Here is a 19,998-nt window from a genome sequence, read left to right as displayed (position 1 = left end):
TTCCAAGTGACTCTCCCTCTTGAGGTCCAGTTTCCCTTCTTTAAATTGAACAGAAAAGCAGTGCTCTCCACACAACTCCTACCTCCAGAATGACAAATATTTTATGAAGCTGAATGAATATTGATAACTCTCCATATTAAAAAAGATTCTTTCTAGCAGTAAATATTTACTTATTTGTATAGGAGGTCTGGCACAAACACAGTATCTAAGGCCAGGTTGCCTGAGGTTAGGGTTGCCAGACAGCAAATAGCAATATGGAATACCTACTTATGAATTTCAGATAAACATGTTCATGTGTATTAATTTTTTAAGCAAGTTACAAGCATTATAGCTCTTCAACCCTGAATATCTGTGTTTATTTCTTCACAGAGACATCTTTCATAAAATGCCATCACCACATCTAATAACTCCATGTGATATCTCATTGAATTTATACTCAAAATTTTCCAGTTTCAAACTTAGAGCATGGAAGTACATGGGCTTTGGAAAGAGAAGTGGGAGGATGTCTGCCTCAATTTTCTCCTTCATAAAACAGGGACGAACAGTATCTACCTCATAAAATGGACCTTCATTAAATGAAGGACCTTTGCATGTGATTCTCTGGCATATAAAATACAACAGGCCCTCACTTAAGGTTAGCTATTGTTATTACTAGCGCTTATCATTCAAGTTGTTGATGTTACTCTTCTTATGATTGACACTCTCGGGGAGCAGCTCCAGGAGGCCCTCCCCCCCCCACGCTGAGCCTGTTGGGAGGGGTGGGGGATTTGGGGGATTTGGATTCAGGTTCTCCTCCTTCCACCCCACCCCAACCCACATTCACCCTGCCAATTGTGACGTCAGCTGGGGAGGGGGTATCTGGCCGGAAATCCCTCTTCCTGTTGCAGATAAGCCCGGTGCAGCCCAGCTGACCCCAGGTCCTCCTCCCCCACCACCTCCCATGTCGCGGGATCAAATCCCCAAGTCTGAGCACCTCTCCACTAAGCCCCTCGCCCCGCCCTCATCACCCCGTAAACACCTCTCGGATGGGACTCGCCCAGCCCGCTGTCCCCCAAAAGCTCTCGTCCAAGCTCAAAATGCCCACCCTGGCAATGAAACAGCTTCAGAGCCAGTGGCATCCCTGAGGCCGGGGCGCCACTCGGCCCCGCCCCAACCCCTGCAACCCGACCCAAGCTGCGACCCCCTGCTCTGACGTCTCGGAAAATTCCCCCCTGCCCAGGCTCCCGAGGGAGGGGGTGCATGGTATGAAATGGAGCTGAGACCCCCGGTTGCGGGCAGAGGAACCCACCAGAGGTGAGCCACGAACTGGGGACTGGATGGATGCCTGGGTGTCTGGGTTAGGGAGGGACCCGGGTTTCTAGATTCCTGGGCCTCAGTGACAAAAAGGACTTAAGACTCCTCACTCCTCCTTTGAGAGGAAAGGGAACTGGAGGCCAAGATTTCAGGTTCCTGTAGAAGGAAGGAACAAAAGCTGGATCCTGGGTCTGAGGGAGGCAAGGGTAGGGGCCCATATTCCGGGGTCCCTAAGGGTCCTCCTTTGCCCATTGCACTTTTCCCTACCCAGAATATTCAGAAGGAGCATCCATGGACTTGTGGAATGGGGATGAAGCATCACCACAGGAAGTGCCTCCGGGGAACCAGCTGTCAGGGTTGGGTAGGCGGCTGGGGCTGAGACACTCCGTGTGGGGAGGGTGCGGGGGTAAGGGCCTCTGCTGACTCCTGACCGGGCCTGGACGTCCTTCTTGTCTGCAGAAGGCGCTGAATTTGGCTTCTATTTCCCTGAACTGGCACTCCAAGGAGAAACGCCGACAGCGGAGACATGCTGGAAAGGTTGGCTCCCGGGCTGGGAGCCCTGTGTCTTGGAGGAGGAAGGCTGGGTTCCTATGGACGAGGGGACTCCCGGACTCCCGAGGTCAAAGAAAGAGAGGGTCCTGAGTCCTGAGTGAATAACTCCCAACCCCTGATATGAAAAGACCAGTGGATGGGTGGGTGGTTGAAGAGGTCTCCAAATCTTCGGCCCTTTCTTGAACTCAGCTGCCATCTAATCCCTCACAGGATTTCCAGAGCTGGACTGGAGCCCCTCCTTAGCACATCCAGAAGCTTCATGGGGGGCAGGTGAGTGTATGCAGAGGGGCGGTGGGAGAAGGGGTCGGAAGGTGCTGGGTCTGGAGATTTAGAATCCCCCCTCCCCATTCTTTGAAGCGGATGGGGCTAGGACTGGAGATGCCTGCATCCTCAAGGTGGCATGGTCTTGATCTGGGGACCCTGGACAGGAGGCACCAGGAGTGACAGCTAGAACTCTCAAGGGGTCCGGGTACCAGGATCCCTGAGCTCCCCTCACTTGTGGTCTGTACCTCCTCACAGAGCCAGCCCCTCAGGCCCTTGCGTGGTCAGGAGACTGGGCAGACCTGTCCCGCACCACCTGCACTGCCTCGGACCCTTGGAACCACGCCTCCCAGATCCTGGGCCCCGCCCCTGGTCCTGTCCCCTTCACTGGTTCCGAAGGGACGGTGGGCCAGAACTGTGACACCACGTGGTCGCACATCCAGGCTGCCAGAAACACCATCAGCTGGGACTGTTCTGTGGGCTCCCACGGCGCCACCTACTGGGGCAACGGCCTCAGCGGGGAACCGCGCGCGAACTGTGCCATTTCGTGGAGTGAGCCGGTGGGTTCGAACTGTGCCACCTCGTGGGATCCGGGGCTGCATACAGAGTGCAGCATCTCTTCGAAGGGGTACCAGAGTTCAGCTGTCACCACTCCCTCCGAACAGAGTCAGAAATCTGACCGGGATGCCTTGGCTCGTTACCCCAAAACTAACCACCGAGGTGAGAGGTCCTAGAAGACTGAGGAGGTAGCGAAGCCAGAGTAACGTGGCGGTGCCGGGGCACCTAAGGGGGCAGACCCAGGACACTGGCAGTGAAAGGAGGGATTTAGGTACCGAGAACTCGAGGGGAGGGCCGAGAGGACTAAGACTCTGATGGTCTTCTAAAGACCAAGGGGACGAGGATCCAGGCTCCTGGGTTATATCAGAGGAAAGAGATAAGGATTTGGACGCCCGAATCTCCAAGATGGAGAGGCCAAACTCTTAAATCTCCTAGATGGGGATTCTGGACCTCTGGGTCCCTGAGGCCGACACTTGATTCCTTTATATGGAGGGATCCGAACTCAAGGATCCCCAAGGAGGGGACATTTGGACTCCTGTTGGAGTCTTAGATCTTCCAAAAGGCGAGGTCTGGGGCTAAGAAGCCTAAGTGTTCACCTGCCTTCACCCCTCAGGTCCCATTCAGCTGTGGCAGTTCCTCCTGGAGCTGCTCCACGACCAGGCGCGTAGCAGCTGCATCCGCTGGACTGGCAACAGCCGCGAGTTCCAGCTGTGCGACCCCAAAGAGGTGGGGCAGCTCCCCTACCCCGCTAGCCCGCCAAACCCCCGGGTCGACTCTACTCTAACCTAATCCTGCGGTTCCCAGTGCCTAATCCTCGGCCCCGCCCCCACTCCGCCCTTTCTAGACCGGGTTTAAAATGAGTCCGGGTTCCAGCTTCAACCAACCCCATTCAATCCACCTAGGCGGTGCCAGACCCGCGTCCAGACCACCAGAGCCGGGTCCCCAAGTCCGCTCCCCCATCCTGTCTCGGCCCCGCCCCACCCGTCCCCTGACGAAGTCCCCCCTCCGACCTAGGTGGCGCGGCTGTGGGGCGAGCGCAAGAGGAAGCCCGGCATGAATTACGAGAAGCTGAGCCGAGGTCTACGCTACTACTACCGCCGCGACATCGTGCGCAAGAGCGGTGGGCGCAAGTACACGTACCGCTTCGGGGGCCGAGTGCCCGGTATACCCTGTCGGGACTGCTCCGAGGACAGTCAAGGAACAGAGATCCAATAAAAAAATATCCGCTCAAACCTCCTAGCGCGTGCTTGTCTGTGTCCTTCCCACGACAAAAAAAAGCCTAAGTGTGCACCCCCACATTTAGGAGTTTGGCCTCCCCTACTTTGGAGTGCTCAAGGGTCGGATCCTCATCTCACATCATCCTGGGTCCCCATCCCTTTGGCCCCTAGATTACCAGGGTCTAGGTATTCCCCTCCTTTTTTTTTTTCTTCTTAATATGTATTTTTTAGTAGTAGTTGGATACAATACCTTTATTTTATTTATCCGTTTAGCCCCAACACCCGCCCTTTCTTTTGCGAGCTCTTAGCTACCTAAGCCCTGCCCCTCTGCTACAGTCCCCCTTAGGCCATAGGCCCCCTCTTTACCAATACACCTTGGCTCCTCCTGCAGCCTAAACACAGGTCACCTCAAGGATTAATTTTGGAGTTAAGAAGCCACCCACCTTTCCGGCTGCAAGATCCCAAGACACAACCATGACTTTGAGAACCAGACCTAATTTAGGGAATCAGTTGTGTGCCCACCCTGTTGGGACATACAAAGGAATCCAACCTGGTATCCACAAGGTCTACTGTGTGTCTGCCATGGGCAGGGACTTGCAAAGGAATCAGACCTGATACAGTGTATCAGTCAGCTTTTTCACTGCTGTGATTAAAAGACTTGACAAGAACAATTGTAGAGGAGGAAAAGTTTATTTGGGGGCTCATGATTTCAGAGGTCTCAATCCATCGTCAGAGGCTGTATTCCTCAGGTCTCTAGGTGAGGCAGAACATCATGGCAGAAGAGTGTGGCAAAGGGAGTCAGCTTACATGATGATCAGAGACAGACTCCACTCCCCTCATACACAATATACCCCAAGCAACATCCCCAATGCCATCTTCTCCAGCCATACCCTACCCTACCCACCTTCAGTTATCACTCAGTTAATCCCTAGCAAGGGATTGGGTTAAGGCTGATTGGGTTAAAGCTCTCACAACCTAACCATTTCTCCTCTGAACTCTCTTGCATTGTCTCATATGTGAGCTTTTGGGGAACACTTCACATCCAAACCCACAGCATAAGGCTTGAATATGGTTTGTTCCCCCAATATAGGTGGGAATTTAATTCCCAAAGTCTTATGTTAATGGTATTAGGAGAGTAAAAACTATGGTGTTTAGAGGTGGCCAGTTTGGGAATTGATTAGATTAGATAAGGTCCTTATAGCAGAACCCCACAATTGAATCCTGTGGCTTTGTGAAGAAAAGGAGACACAGACTCGAGTAGGTGGGGAGCTGCCACTTGGGAACCTGAATGCCCCTTAGCTTTGAGTGATGAGAATGTGGAGCTGTGGCAAGCCAGCCATGGGCTGTGTGTGTGAACTATGAGCACTGAGCGCACAGCGTGGACTGAACCCATGTGCTCTTCTGTCTCGGCAGGTGACTTATGGTCTTTTCTCCTGCTCTGCCTGAGATCCCCACACAGCCCTTGAGATGGGCGTGGCCTTCCTAGCTATCAGTCAACCTGCTGACAGCAGATGTCAGGAAGCTAGACTCAACCCCCTGAAACCTGACCCCTTGCCTCATTGAATGGCTTCTCCCCAGTAAAAGAGTTCAGCACGTGCTCCTGGCTCTTTCTTGCCCGCCTTGACCCCTTGAGGGAGCTGCGGCTGAGGAGCAGTCACTGAACCCAAAGAAAAGTTACTTTCTGTATCCATGTCTTTATTTACTCTCCAAATTCACTTGGAGTAACCCTGACTGGTTTAGTTGTGTGATGCAACAGGAGTGTTCCCTGTCTCTCATGCTATGGGCTGCCTCAAAACCCTGCCCCCCCCAAAAAAAAAGAAAAGGCTGGGGATATACTCAATAGTAGAGCACCCCTGGGTTCAATGCCCAGTATCACACCTGACAACAAGGTCATTCATCATAAAGGATATAGTCAATGGGAAGCCCTGGACAGAGCCTGAGCTATGCTATTTGGATCTTATATCTCTAGAATGGCAAGCCAAAGTAAAACTCTTCATAAATTATGCTACCTCAGGTACTTCCTTATAGTAATGAAAATCTGATTAACACAAGACCCAATGATGGAAGTTCATTGGCCGTGTACTCTTGAAGATAAGACTCAGACTACAAAAAGGATTTACTTAATGCCTTCCCAGTGCTAGGGATCATCAAGGAATTAGACCTAATGTTTGGCTCCCCCAACACCAAAGGTACTCTGATTTCCTGTTCCAAGTTGGAAAACAGAGAACCAAGACCTAGACCCTAATGAATGCTTACTGGGAATTTACTGAGAACCCATCCCTTCTGGGAACTCTAAGGCCCTACAGAGAACCTACTGTATGGTCCTCCTGCGTGATAGTGGGGATATACCATCAAAACATCCCTGAACCCTGCCCTCAGGGAGCTCACAGTGCTCCAGGAAGACAGATCCCAGACCCATCATCAGACAGGGACAAACCAGAATGGTCAGGGCTGGGATGAAGCACTCCAGAGAAATATGAGAGCCCAAAAGGAGGCAACTGACCTCGCCCAGGAGCAGGAGAGACAGGGAAGGCTTTCTGGAGGAAGAAACAAGTGATTTGAGAAGTAGGTGGCCAGGGGCTGGGGATGTGGCTCAAGCAGTAGCGTGCTCACCTGGGATGCGTGCGGCCCAGGTTCGATCCTCAGCACCACATACCAACAAAGATGTTGTGTCCGCCAAATACTAAAAAATAAATATTAAAATTCTCTCTCTCTCTCTCACTCTCTGTCACTCTTTCTCAAAAAAAAAAAAAAGAAGTAGGTGGGCAAAGAATGTTTCAGGAAGAATAAACAGCAAGAGCAAAGGCTCAGAGGTGGAAAATCTCACAGCACCATTTAATAATATTGGTGTGGCTAGAAAGAGGAATGTGGGCCAGTTCACAAAGAGTTCACCAAGGAGCCATGATGAGGAGTCTGAACTTTGTCTCCAGGGCACTGGAGAGCCATAGAGGGGTTTGAGCAGGAGAGGGATTTGGGCTTTAGAAAGATCTTATTGAGGAGGATGGATGCAGCTATGAATAGGTAATTCCACAAATGATTGCATTGTTGATGGGCACAGAACAAGAGGTCCTTGATCCAGTTAGAACTTCATGCTGCTTCAGAGATAATATGTGGAAAGCTTCAGAAGCCAGACTAAGGGGAGAGAGAAAACAATTCTCTTAAATACCTCCCTCTACTAGTCCTCAGCTGTCCCACTCACTTATTCATTTAAAAATATTTATAGAGCACCTCCTATGTGTCAGGCAACATTTTAGATGGACTGTGAATAAGACAGACAAAAACTGCTCCTTTACGATGCCTCTATTCTATTGAAACAGACAAAAAGGTGTAAACATGATTTAAAGAAAGGAGAAGAAAAGAGCTGTGGAGTAGGGAAGGAGGATGGAGACTGACAAAATTGCAATTTTAAATAGTAAGTCTGAGAAGGACTCATCCAGATGGTGAATCTGAGCAAACTGAAGGAGGGGAGAGAGGGAGCCATCTAGGGAGAGCATTCCAAGCTCAGGGAACCACAAGGGCAAAAGCACTTAAAGGAAAGCCAGACTGTATGTTTGGGAACAGCTGGATGACTAGTGTGCCTGGAGTGGTGAGGATGAGGAAGACAGGGGACTAGATGAAGGTATAAAGGGGCCAAATTAAGTAGATCATTTGTAAGGAGCTTAGCTTTAGATTAAGAGTCAGATCAAAATTTGGGGTGGGGGAAGTTCTGGGCTGAGGAAGAGGCTCCTTCTGACAGAGGTGTGAACAGAATTTCTTATTACTCAGCCATAAATAAAAATGAAATTATGGCATTTGCCAATAAATGGATGGGACTGGAGACTATCATGCTGAGTGAAATAAGCCAATCCCCAAAAACAAAGGCCAAATGTTCTCTGATATGTGGATGCTGACCCACAATAAGGAGTTGTAGGGAGGGAGGACCAGAAGTTCATTGGATTAGCAAGAGGGAATGATGGGAAAGGTGGGGAATGGAAATAGGAAAGACAGTAGAATGAATCAGACATAACTTTCCTATGTTCATATATGAATATACCCAGTGTAACTCCACATCATGTTCAACCACAAGAATGGAATCCTAATTGGAATGGGTTGCACTCCATGTATGTATAATATGTCAAAATACATTATACTGTCATGTATATCTAAAAAGAACATTTTTTTTTTTTAAGAGAACAACATTTCTTTGGCTAAACGGAGGTACTAAAGAGGGCAACAGGGAAGCCAGGAGGCCAGGGCTTAGTCCAGGCTGGAGAAAATTATAGCTTGAACTACATGTTTCAGAGGAAGATTCTGATTATATTTTTAAAGCAGAAGCAACACAATTTTGTTGTAAACTAGATTAGCTATGTACTGTGAAACAAAGTTAGGCATCAACGACAAAACGTGAGTAGAAAGATTATTAATAGTTGCCATTTTCCCAGATGAAACAATTTCTGCCAGATCCATCACAAACCCTTTTCTCTCTGTGATGCAGGGACTTTGGTTTATTAGCCCTCGGTCATCCAAATCTTTGTTAAATTGTGCTTTTTGAGGTTTGAGAAAATATATGAATGATAAAGGAGGTGGTGTCTGAGCATTCCTCACAGGGATTCTGGCAGAGGGACTGGTTCATTTTCAAATGATCCCGTAATAACTATGAGGGTATGGAATTTTTTTTTCAGCGATGCCTTCTCAACTCTTATATTAGTGCCAATAAATACCTCTGGCATGAATAAAAGTACTTTCGCTAAGATATTCTCCCCAAACCCACTCCCTCTCCAATCCCGAGATGTAAAACCTTCCTGGCTAAAGGCAGAGCGTAGAATCTGTAACCTGATCTCGCGAGCCTCAGTTCAGGGCAATCCAAAATGCCTAGCAAGCTCACCATTGGGCAGGCAGGGATGATGAATAGGTGTTCAGTCCAATAGGAGGTCGCAGTTCTCTTGTGTGGGCGTGGCCTGAGTGGCCTTTCCGGGGCGCTCTAGCCGCTGGAAAGGCTTCCTTACTTTCCGTTTCACCCAGCTTCCGGCCGGTCTTAATTCCGCTTCCTGTCTGACATTGGCGTTTTTGTTAAGGGTCACATTGAGCTGCGAGCTGCTGCAGGGGCGTCTTTAGGTGAGTGTGGAGGGCTCGGGAACCTGGGACCCCATCCAGGAGGTCTGAGGACCCCGACCGCAGCTTCCCGGGGAACGGGGTTAAGCTTGCGTTCTGCGGCGGCCGCCGGCCTTTGACACTGGGGTCCTGTGGTCCTGTCGGTCTGGTAATAGTAAGAGCTGACGGTTATATAGTTCTTTTTTGATGCCAGGTAATAATTGTCCATGCAATTTATATAATTTCATTTAATTCGACGTCCAGGCCTATGGGGTAGGTCCTGTGATTATCCCCTTTTACCACGAGGAAATAGGCTCAGAGATTTTAAGCTGTTCAGCCGAGGCTATTCAGTGGTCAGGGTTTGGACCCACTAATTGGGACTGCAGTGCACAGCTGTGGCCTCATGCGGCTTGTTTAGGTCTCAACCTGTCTCGTCACTTCTCCCTCTTGGACGTTGGAGGGGCCACAACATTTTCGATTTACCCTTATCCTTTAACGTAAACTTGAGATCTTGCACAAAATTACTCTTTCAACTGAGTCCAAGCGGTCCTCCGCGTCCGTCCTCCTCATTTCCCCCCAGGACCCCCAAAAGCCTATTCTAGTAGTCCAGGCATCTGCCACTATTTTGGGCCGCTTGTATTTTGTGCACCTCTGTGTGGCGCTATGGCTTCTTGGATTATCTGGAACATAGGCACTTTCTCTCAGATTTCAGATGAAAACTGTGTGTCAACTCCTCAGAGATATATCAAAGATTTTCAACCCTAGGTGCACACGGTTGATAGAATTCAAGGCGTGCCAGATTGCATCCTTAGTTGTACTAACCTCTAATTGAAATGTAGTAAGAATTTCTTTCAGTTAGGTATGGAGGGAACAACTTCAGTAGTATTAGCAGCAGCTATAACTTTATCAGGGATCAAAATCAAAATTTTTTTTAGAGGGCAGGGGAGGGTAGTAGGGACTGAACCCAGGGGTTCTTTACCACTGAGCTACATCCTCAGTTCTTTTTTTTTTTTTTTTTAATTTTATACAGGGGATTAAACCCAGTATCACTTAACCACTGAGCCACATTCCAAATTCTTTTTATTTTGAGACAGGCTCTCAAAGTTGCTTAGGTCCTTGCTAAGTTGCTGAGATTAGCCTTAAACTTGTGATCCTCCAGCCTCAGCCTCCTGAGTTGCTTGGATTTCAGGCATGTTGTGCACCTCTGTACCCAACAATCATAAATATTCTTATATTTGGTCATTGTTGCAAATGTTACAAACATATCATTTTCAGTCATAATTTCTTCAAAATTTTAAAACTCAGCAAATCCTCAGCTAGATATAACTGCTTACTGCTTTTCTTTGTCATCTTTTGCAAAATTTAAATGCATTTAAACATTCCAAGAAAGAGGTTTATGGGGTTTGTCAGACCCCTGAGGAGTTTGTGGCACCAAAAACATTAAGAGAACCTATTCAGTGTAGGTTCTGCCAATGACTGAAACAGCCTACCATTTGTATGCTATATGACCTTGGGAAGACACTTAGACACTCTGACCCTTCCTGGTATGGGCAACAGGAATAGTAATAATAATTCCTGCCTTTTTGGGAGGAGGGGAAAGAGAGTACTTGGGATTGAACCCAGGGGTACTTTACCATGGAGCCATATCCCTAGTCCTTTTTATTTTTATTTTTTTTATTTGTTGTTTTAGATATACATGACAGTAGGGTGCATTTTGACATACATATATGGAGCGCAACCCATTGCAGTTAGGATCCCATTTTTATGGTTGAACCTGATGTGGAGTTACACTGGTTGTATATTTATACATGCACGTAGGAAAGTTACGTCTGATTCATTCTATTGTCTTCCCCTGTCAGTCCTTTTTATTTTGGGACAGAGTCTCATTAAGTTGTTGAGACTGGTTTTAAACTTGTGATCCTTCTGCTCAGCTTCCCAAATTGCTGGGATTACAGGTGTGCACCACTGTGCCTGGCCCTGCCTTTTAGAGTGACTCTAAGAGTAAAATGTGTAGAACAGGACCTGGCATATAGTAAGCACCCAGTGAACGTTAGCAAGTATTATTTTGGGACTGGACAGGCCTGATTTTACTAAGAAGTTTCCCTATAACTTGTTCACACCCAACCTATTTTAGATATCTAAGTCTCCTCCATTGGTCCTGGTTGGTCTGACATCTCCATGCTCAGGCCTCCTGAAGACCCCTGCCAACACCCATTCCCTTTGTCTCTAGGAGTCAGCATCATGGCTGAAGACATCAAGACCAAAATCAAGAACTATAAGACTGCCCCTTTTGACAGCCGCTTCCCCAACCAGAACCAGACCAGGAACTGCTGGCAGAACTACGTGGGTAAGCAGGGCATGGTGACGGAGGAACACAGACCTTTCCCTGGTCCCACACCTCAAGTCACTCACCTTTTGCCTTATTTTATGGGCATCCCACCCTCTTCCCTCTTACTCTGGACATCTTATCTCAGAAGGTCCTCATCACTAACTGTTTACAAATTTGGGTTCCTATAATGATTGTTTTTTTTAATTTAAGTAGCATTGGTGTGTGGACTCTTTGTGATATAACATACACGAAATAAATAAAACATGTACAGCTAAATTAATAATTCTAAAGTGAACCCTGTGAGGCCATAATCCACAAAGAAAATAGATATTGCCAGTATGCTGGCTTCCCTTCCCTGCTTTGTGCCCTGTCTTGAATGCCATATCTTCTCCCCACTAGAGATGTGACCCCACCAACTTCATGTAATCATGCTTTTTTTTTTGAGAGAGAGAGAGAGAGAAAGAGAATTTTAAATATTTATTTCTAGTTTTTGGCGGACACAACATCTTTATTTGTATGTGGTGCTGAGGATCGAACCCAGCGCCACTCGCTTGCCAGGCGAGCGCACTACCACTTGAGCCACATCCCCAGCCCCACGCTTTTGTTTTACCATCACGTTAAGGTTTGCTTCTTTATGAACTTCATGAATATGTAGTCTCCTTTTGTATGTCTCCTTCTGTCTTTGGATTTTTTCATTCAGCACTTCAGATTGACCTGTGCTATGGCATATGGTTTGCTCATTATCATTATTATGCAGTTCATCACAATTTATTCATGGACATTTGTGATTTCCATTTGGGGGTTTTTACAAATGTTGATGCTGTAAATATTCTTTAAATGTTATTTTATGTCGATATAAGTGCTTTTTTCTCTAGGGATGTGCCTGGGAACAGAATGCCTGGAGGAATTTTATTTTTTTTAATTGCCTGCTTTTTTTTTTTTTTAACCACCACCACCTTCCTCTCTAGTACTTGGCATCAAGCTCATCTTCCCCTTGCTTGCCCTGGTTCTAGACTTCCCTCATCCTCTCACATGCTGGCTCCAGAATTTTCAAATTAAACAGCAATTCTTAGGGTTGCAAAATCAATTTAGTGAGGTGTATCTAGTCCCTTTCAGTACACTTGTACATTTGTGTTTCCTGTGTGTGTAAATATGTATGTATTAATTGTTCATGAGGTAAAAAGGTGAATTTTGAACAAAAATATGTTGCAGGCCTTGGTTGGGCTGACCCTGATCCCCTTTCTTTACAGACTTCCACCGTTGTCAGAAGGCAATGAACGCGAAAGGGGGCGATGTCTCTGTATGTGAGTGGTACCGGCGTGTGTACAAGTCCCTCTGCCCCATATCCTGGGTATGTGCCTCCCACTGGGGCTCTTGTGATGTTGGGGAGGTGACTTAGCAGAAGGGGATGTTGGTGGCTCAGTGGGAACTCATGTCTGGGGGATAAAGAGAGGACAAGGCATCGCACTCCATGGGATTCATGCCTATTCTGCGCCTAGAATCGTTTCCCTTCCTTCTCTCACTGAGGGCTCAACCAGTCCTGACCCTCTGCCAGGGCAACTAGGACTATCTTGCTAGATCAGTTTTAGTCATGCACTCTACAGATATATCATGCAGCCCAGTCTGTTGTTCATAATGAACTTTTTTATTTTTGTGGTGCTGGGGATTGAACCCAGGGCCTTATACATTTGAGGCAAGTACTCTATTGACTGAGCTATATCCCCAGCCCTCTCATTTTTTAAATTTTTTATATAATTAAATTTTGAATCACTCAAATATATTCATCAACCAAATTTTGAATAGCTACCAAGATTTTTCCACATTTTCTTCATATATTTTCTTTTCCTTCTTTCCTTTGCTGAAATATTCTAGAGTAAATCTGAGGTCATTTCATCCTTACCTACTTGATTGGACTCTCCAAAGAATAACAGTACAATAAGGCAGTTCTTTACCCCTGATCTGATAAAACCTTTTGTCAATATTTTAATACCTTTTGTTATGTCCTCTTTTTTTAATGCAAAGAATTTATGTTCAGCATTCGCTTGTTTCATCAAATCAAAGGACTTCATTGACCCATTGACTGTAAGACATGTTGAAAGATGTTTGAATCTTTTTTTTTTGGTGGGGGTGGGGGTACCAGGGATTAAACACTGAGCCACATCTCCAGCCCTATTTTACATTTTATTTAGAGACAGGATCTTGCTGAGTTGCTTAAGGCCTCACTAAGTTGCTGAAGCTGGCTTTGAACTCGTGATCATCTTGCCTCAGGAATTACAGGCATGCGCCAATATAACTGGCTTGAATCTTTTATTAAATTGCTGAAAACTAATAGATGATGCTAATTTCAGATATGAGTGAAAGCCTATGTGTCTTACAATCACAATGTGATACTATTATGAAAATAATAGTGCTCATTTTAAAAAAACAAAACAAGCGGAAGCAGAACAGTAAAATAAAAGGCAAAAACCCTCTGTACTCTCCAGTCTCCTTCCCCTAAGGTAACCGTTACTAAATGATTCAATTTTTCTCAGTATAGATTTACTATATAATAAGCTTGTGGAACTTTCTATGTATGAATGGCTCATACTGTATATTCTATTCTATGACTTGCTTTGGCATATCAGTGTGTCTTGGAGCCTTGTTTTGTGACAATACATATTTATTTTAATAACCTGTAGATGGTTTTATGTAACTGGTTCTTTTTTAATGGAGATTATGTTGTATTTTTTGAGTATATTAAGCATCCTAAACCAACAGTCTTTGGGGCTTATTTCTTTAGAACAAAATGCCTTAAAGGCATATTTTCCTCACTTGGTTTTTTTCTCACCTAAGAGTCTTGAGTACTCTGGGCCCAGGATTTCTCCCCGGGGTAATCTTGAATAATACAGTGTGTGATTCTGTAATATCCCTCATCCCTCCTTGGGGCCTGCATTAGGTGTGAGTTGGCTAGGGTCCTAGGAAGTGTGTTTCTGGTCCTGTCATTGCCCTACCCCCGAGCCTGCAGGTCCCTAGTCCTGCCCCTTACATGGAGAGCATCTGGTTGTATGGCTCCTCCACTCAGGCATCCCCTCTCTCTGCACCATTAGGGCTGGGTATAAATGCATTCTGCACAGGACAGGGCCCTCTTTGCCCAGCAGCCTGGATTTTTTTTTTTTTTAATTTTCTAGACAGGGAAGATTGTTGTTTTTTAACAGTAGATGCAACAGTTCATGAGTGTTTCCTACATTCAGTGGTTCATGAATGATTCTTTAGATACTCACTTCTCTCCCTTTACAAACCAGATTTATTTGGTGTATGTCAAAAAGTGCAACGCTTTTCTTCATTTTTCAGTGAAAGAAGTTAGAAATGAACCCCTCTGGGGGAAAAAAAAAAAAAAAGAAACAGCAAATGGCAACAAATTTTCCTTGAAAGTCACAGTCATATAGAGTGCATCCTAGAAAAGAGGAGGGGTGAGATAGCTTTTGTCCACCAGTGTTGTATGAATTTCATCAAATACTAGATTTACTCGAGGGTGGAGAGAAAAAGCAACTTTCAAAAAGGAATATATTATTAAATGAGGCATTAACTATATTCCTTCCTAAGAGCACCAAGTGGGGAACACATTTTCTAAACTAGATGTAGGAAGTGAAATGTGTAGTCAGTTCTTCCTCTCCTAAGCTGTCCATGAGTTGATGAATTAAAAAAAAAAAAAAAACAAAGACTAAAAAACACACACTCCTGCACCCCACTCCACCCAATAAAAAAGAAGGGGGTGGGGAACAAAGGTGTCCCAGATTACTCTCCAAGCCCTGGCTTCTTTATTCCAAAAATTTGATGTAAATAAAAATAAATGTTTGTGTAACCACTTCACAAAATCTTAATAACTAGTAAAGGGGCAGATATCCATTTGTGTACAATGAATCGAAATGCATTCTGCTGTCATGTGTAACTAATTAGAACAAATTAAAAAAGAAAAGGGGTAGATAAATTTTTCGTCATTTTCCTGTTCTGGCTGGTAATATTGTGGCACCTTCCAGTTGTTTTTTGTTTGTTTGTTTTGTAGTACTCTGATCAAACCCCAGGCCTTGCACAGGCTAGGCAAGTGCTCTACCACTGAGCTATATCCCTGATCTCTCTATTAACCCTTTCTGAGCCCCCTAGCAATTGAGTGTAAGTCATATACTCCTTTTCTGTGTGCTAGCATATATGTGTACTTTTTTATATTTATAAATACACTAGATACTGTTTTGCACATTTCTTTTTAGTCTAACATGCATTATATACCTGTTTTCACACCAATACAATCTCCTCCATTATTAGGTAGCTGCCATCCTGTCATCTTTAATAATTAGAAAAACTTCTCTGCCCCTTGAACTGGACTTATGCTTTTGCCCCCTTTACTTTTTTATTTTTTCCTAGAGACATTGAGGTTTCTGTGGGCTCTTGGTGGTAAGAAGCATTTGGAATACACATTCCAAGAGCAAGGACTACACATTCAAGAGGGAAGGCCGAGCATCTCCAGAGAGACACGGCAGCCTGTTAGTTTGGGGTGTTAACAGAGGGCCAGTTGCTAGAGGCCAGACTAGAGGTGGAGTCAGGGTAGAGCTGCATGGTTTTGTGCCAGTTTTCCCTGCACTTGTACATTGTACTCGTTACTTTGCAGGCAGGGGTATGGGTCAAGGATGGGAGCAAGTCTCTCAGGAGCTGCAGCAGTTCATGGGTATTTCCTGCATTCAGTGGTTCACGGATGATTCCTTGAACACTTGCTGTTTCTCCCTTGATTCCCAAATCCCTGTCTCCTTTCCCAGTCCCAGACTTAGATCACTAAAGGGTTGATGAGGAGCAAAGATCCATCTTCTATGGTTGCTTCAAGCTGGCAAAGGGTGAAGACCTTCCCTACCAGGGATTTAACCTTTGCCTGTGTAATCTAATGAGGACAGAGACTGGTCTCTTGTTGGGATGAGTTGGAATCCTCACATTACAATCTTCTTAACCATGGAATCACTGCAGTCAGCCAGCGCCTCCGAAGTTCCCTGTGTGGGCCACCAAGAGGCGTTATGGGAAATCTCTTTTCCCATCTCTAAAGCAGAGTCCAAGGAGTTCCTGGAGAGAAGGGGGACCTTGACGTGTGTGACCAAAGAGTTTCAGCATGTACCAGTCGGAGACTTAAGAGGTTTGTTTAGGAAAACAGGCATTTTCAAAGGAGAATATGGACTATTTCCAGAGGAAGAGACAACCTTCCCTATTTTAAATAATGTTTTAGTGTTTAGTAATACCTTGACAGGAAAGGTTTTGCCTGTATTCGGATGATTTCCTTAGTTTCCTTTCTATGAAGTGAGATTATGGAGCAAAAGGGAATTTGCTAAGGGGTCAGATCAGCCAGTCATTGCCCGTCTTTCCCAAGCATTGTGTGTGTTAAATGCCAGTTTGAACAATTAAAAAGGGAGAAAAAGGTAAACTCAGCTGAGTGATTCAAAAAGAGAAAGAACTGGGGACAATATACAAGTCTGACATGAGGGATCCAGATGAACCCCAGCCGTGAGAACGTGTTCATCTCCACTCCGGTTATCAAGGAAACACAGCTTAAAACAAGAGAGGTACTTGTTTTAACCTTGCAGTCCAGACCAAAAGTTACTAAAGGTTAATGTTACCAAGTTAAATATGGCAAAATAGGTTTTGTTGCAGAGTGCTGTTGGTTCAGTAAGTTAATCAAGTCGCTTTTTTTTTTTTTTTTAAACCAGGGATTGAACTCAAGTGCACTTGACTACTGAGCCACATCTCCAGCCCATTTTGGGGTTTTATTTAAATACAGGGTCTCACTGAGTTACTTAGCGCCTCACCTTTGCTGAGGCTGGCTTTGAACTCGTGATCCTCCTTCTTAGCTTCCCAAGCCTCTGGGGTTACAGGCATGTGTGCGCCACCGCACCCGGCCTAGTCCAGTCACTTTTGAGGTTAAATTTGGCTGGCTCTTTCACATGAAAAAAATCATCCTTTGATCTGCCAATATCTTAGGCATCCTACAAAAATTTTTGTATGTAAGGATGCCCATTGCAGAATTGTTTTTAATGGGGGACATTCAGAGACAGCCAGAGTTACATAAATGATGCAGAATTGTCTTGATAACCTTTATATAGAAAGTGAGCTCTATAACCTTTATATAGAAAGAGCTCTAAGGTGTGTAGGTGTGTGAATCATGACTTAACTAATAAAAATTCACTGGAAAAGTCCAATACTGTATGTCTTTATAAAATGGGCCAGATCCTTTGTAAGCACTTGGTTGAACATATGAGGTAAATACTTGATCAATATCCTCATTTTACAGAATTGGAAACTGAGACCCAGATAGGTGGACTAATTTGCCTAAGGTCACACAACTAGGAAGTAATGGGTGGGGACCCAGACTTATTTTCTACTATCCATGTTTTTATTCATTTCCTCTAATATCTAACATATAAGAGAGTAAAAGCTGGGGAGTGTGTGAGTGTAGGCAGGTGGGTTGGTAAGTATATCAAAAGGAGTTTGCATGTAGAAAGGTTCCCAAAGCAGAAAGAACTTAAGGAGAATGTTAACAATTGGATACAGACCTCTCCGCCATTTTTTTTAACCCATGCCACATCTGTGATCAACCTTAGGATTTTACTTTGCACTCTGGGACCTTTTTGAACTTGATGACACATTTGGCAGGCTCTTTCAAAATGAAAAAAATCATCCTTTGATCTGCCAGTTCCACCTCTAGGCATCCTAGGATATCCTTTTGTGCCAGGACATAAATCTGCCTCATTGTAATGCAGCTGCTTAGTATTTCACCTTTCTTCTTTTCTGACAAGTAGCACTGAGTGTTGCCTCTGGGGTTAAGTAAGCAGGGCCCTGCCACACTCTGGGACATCTGAGCAGTGACATCTCCCCAGGAACATCCCTGCAGTGAGTCTGGAATGTTTCTGCCCATTACTTCCCCCAGTGTGTCAGCTCATTCAAGAAGGCAATTTTTGTCTTCAGGGTAACCTCTGGTTCCCTGGCTCCTGTGGCAGTGGTTGACACACAGCAGGCACCTGTGGTTATTTGTTGACTAAATATACAGATGGACAAAGCAGGGAGACAGATCCATCCATTTGGCTTCCCTACAGAATATGGAGTGACACAGACTTGTCTTTCCACAGGTCTCAGCTTGGGATGACCGCCGGGCAGAAGGCACATTTCCTGGGAAGATCTGAACTGGTTCCACCCTGCCTCTCCTGTCTTCCGTCCTTCTCCCAGGGTGGTAAAGGGGGACCTGGGTGCTTGGTTCTTCCTACTCTGGGACCCTGAATCATGACTTAACTAATAAAAATTCACTGGAAAAGTCCAAGACTGTGTGTGTGTAAGAGCTGGACAGCAGGGCAAGAAGCTCAGTCAGTGCCCTGACAAGTGGGAGGCCTCAGGGTAATTTACTTTTCTTTAATATTTATTTTTTAAGGTGTAGATGGACACAACACAATGCCTTTATTTTTATGTGGTGCTGAGGATCGAACCAGGTCCCACCCATGCTAAGGTCACACAAGAGTGCTTGGCAGCGCTCTACCACTGAGCCACAATCCCAGCCCTCTTTTCTGTTTTGTTTTACTTTTTAATTTAATTGAACTTTGGTCACTTCCTCCACACAAGACAATCAATAGAATGGGTATTTATGCAAAATAGCTTTTAAAAAGCTTCAAGTGCCTAGTGGCACATGCCTATAATCCCAGTGGCTCTGAAGACTGAGGCAGGAGGATTACAAATTTGCCAACCTCAGCAATTTAGTAAGACCTTGTCTTTAAATAAAATTTAAAAAAGGATAAGCGCTTGCCTAACACATGTGAGCCCTGGGTTCAATTCTCAGCACTACATAAAAAATAAATATATTGTGCCCATTTTAAAATATATATATATATATATATATATATATATATATATATATATATATCACACATACATAAAAGGACTGGGGATGTGTGTTGCTCAGTGGTTAAGTACCCCTCCCCCCAAAGCAGGGGGGGGGGCAAAAAATTTATCTTTGTATTTACCCTTATTGCCTGTGTAGATTTTTTTTTTTTTTTTTGATACAGGGTCTCAATAAATTATTTACAGGGCCTTAAGTTGCTGAGGCTGGCCTCAAACTTGGGATCCTAGGCATACTCCACCACACCCAGCTAACTTTTCTTATGTATCATTTTTGAACCATGAGATAATTCTTACACATAGGTTACCTAGCTTTAACATCTTTAAGTACCCCTTTCTAGATAATTTTAAAGCAAGTCTCAGAAATTATATTTTATTCCAGAGCATGTGTGTGTATCAGATTTTTTAATTTTTATTTTGTTTTATTTTTATTATGCTGTATTGTGGATTGTTCTAGTGAGCTGCGTCCCCAGCCCATTCGATTGTTTAAGGCAGGGTCTTGTTAAATTGCCCTGGCTGGCCTTTACTCTTAACTCCACTTCCCTAGAAGCTGGTATGCATACTCAGTGGGATACTGATCTTTAAAACTGTCACACTCTCATTATACCTAAGAAACAATAGATTCTTAATATCTTCTGAGCAGTGTTTGCCACAATGGGTCTTTTCTCCTTGTGTTTTGGGCCTTTGTCATGTAGATCACAGTCATTGAAAGTCATTTTAGTAGGTCAAATAAAGAACTTTCCCAACTGGGTGTGGTGGCCCACACTTGTAATCCCAGCCCCTCTGGAGGCTGAGACTGGAGAATTGTTGAGTTCAAACCAGCTT

General features: G+C 45.0%; 2 protein-coding genes across 2 annotated transcripts; both read left to right on the top strand.

Annotated features, from left to right (window-relative positions):
- The first annotated feature begins 1,584 nt into the window (after window positions 1-1,584).
- Window positions 1,585-3,900, top strand: Etv2 (ETS variant transcription factor 2). The gene is made up of 6 exons (XM_078032901.1): window positions 1,585-1,654; window positions 1,753-1,830; window positions 2,056-2,115; window positions 2,365-2,826; window positions 3,278-3,390; window positions 3,679-3,900. The coding sequence occupies exons 1-6, from the start codon at window positions 1,585-1,587 to the stop codon at window positions 3,877-3,879; spliced, it is 984 nt and encodes a 327-aa protein (XP_077889027.1). The 3' UTR covers window positions 3,880-3,900.
- Window positions 3,901-8,819: 4,919 nt separating this feature from the next.
- Cox6b1 (cytochrome c oxidase subunit 6B1) lies at window positions 8,820-18,604 on the top strand. Its single transcript, XM_078033240.1, has 4 exons — window positions 8,820-8,975; window positions 11,182-11,298; window positions 12,531-12,631; window positions 18,417-18,604. Exons 2-4 carry the CDS (start codon window positions 11,193-11,195, stop codon window positions 18,468-18,470), a joined length of 261 nt encoding a protein of 86 aa, XP_077889366.1. The 5' UTR covers window positions 8,820-8,975; window positions 11,182-11,192; the 3' UTR covers window positions 18,471-18,604.
- Window positions 18,605-19,998: the final 1,394 nt, after the last annotated feature.

The sequence above is a fragment of the Ictidomys tridecemlineatus genome, chromosome 15, assembly GCF_052094955.1.
Source record: "Ictidomys tridecemlineatus isolate mIctTri1 chromosome 15, mIctTri1.hap1, whole genome shotgun sequence".
NCBI classification, from domain to species: domain Eukaryota; kingdom Metazoa; phylum Chordata; class Mammalia; order Rodentia; family Sciuridae; genus Ictidomys; species Ictidomys tridecemlineatus.
Note: the sequence above shows the minus strand (reverse complement) of the source record. Positions and strands in the feature narration are given on the sequence as shown.

Excerpts from the sequence above, each read along its gene's own strand:
- Etv2 (XM_078032901.1), top strand. The coding sequence starts at position 1,585 with ATGGACTTGTGGAATGGGGATGAAGCATCACCACAGGAAGTGCCTCCG. Across the intron at positions 1,655-1,752 it reads GAACCAGCTGTCAGGGTTGG|AAGGCGCTGAATTTGGCTTC; the intron begins GTAGGCGGCTGG and ends TCTTGTCTGCAG. Across the intron at positions 1,831-2,055 it reads AGCGGAGACATGCTGGAAAG|GATTTCCAGAGCTGGACTGG; the intron begins GTTGGCTCCCGG and ends AATCCCTCACAG.
- Cox6b1 (XM_078033240.1), top strand. The coding sequence starts at position 11,193 with ATGGCTGAAGACATCAAGACCAAAATCAAGAACTATAAGACTGCCCCT. Across the intron at positions 11,299-12,530 it reads CTGCTGGCAGAACTACGTGG|ACTTCCACCGTTGTCAGAAG; the intron begins GTAAGCAGGGCA and ends CTTTCTTTACAG. Across the intron at positions 12,632-18,416 it reads CCCTCTGCCCCATATCCTGG|GTCTCAGCTTGGGATGACCG; the intron begins GTATGTGCCTCC and ends GTCTTTCCACAG.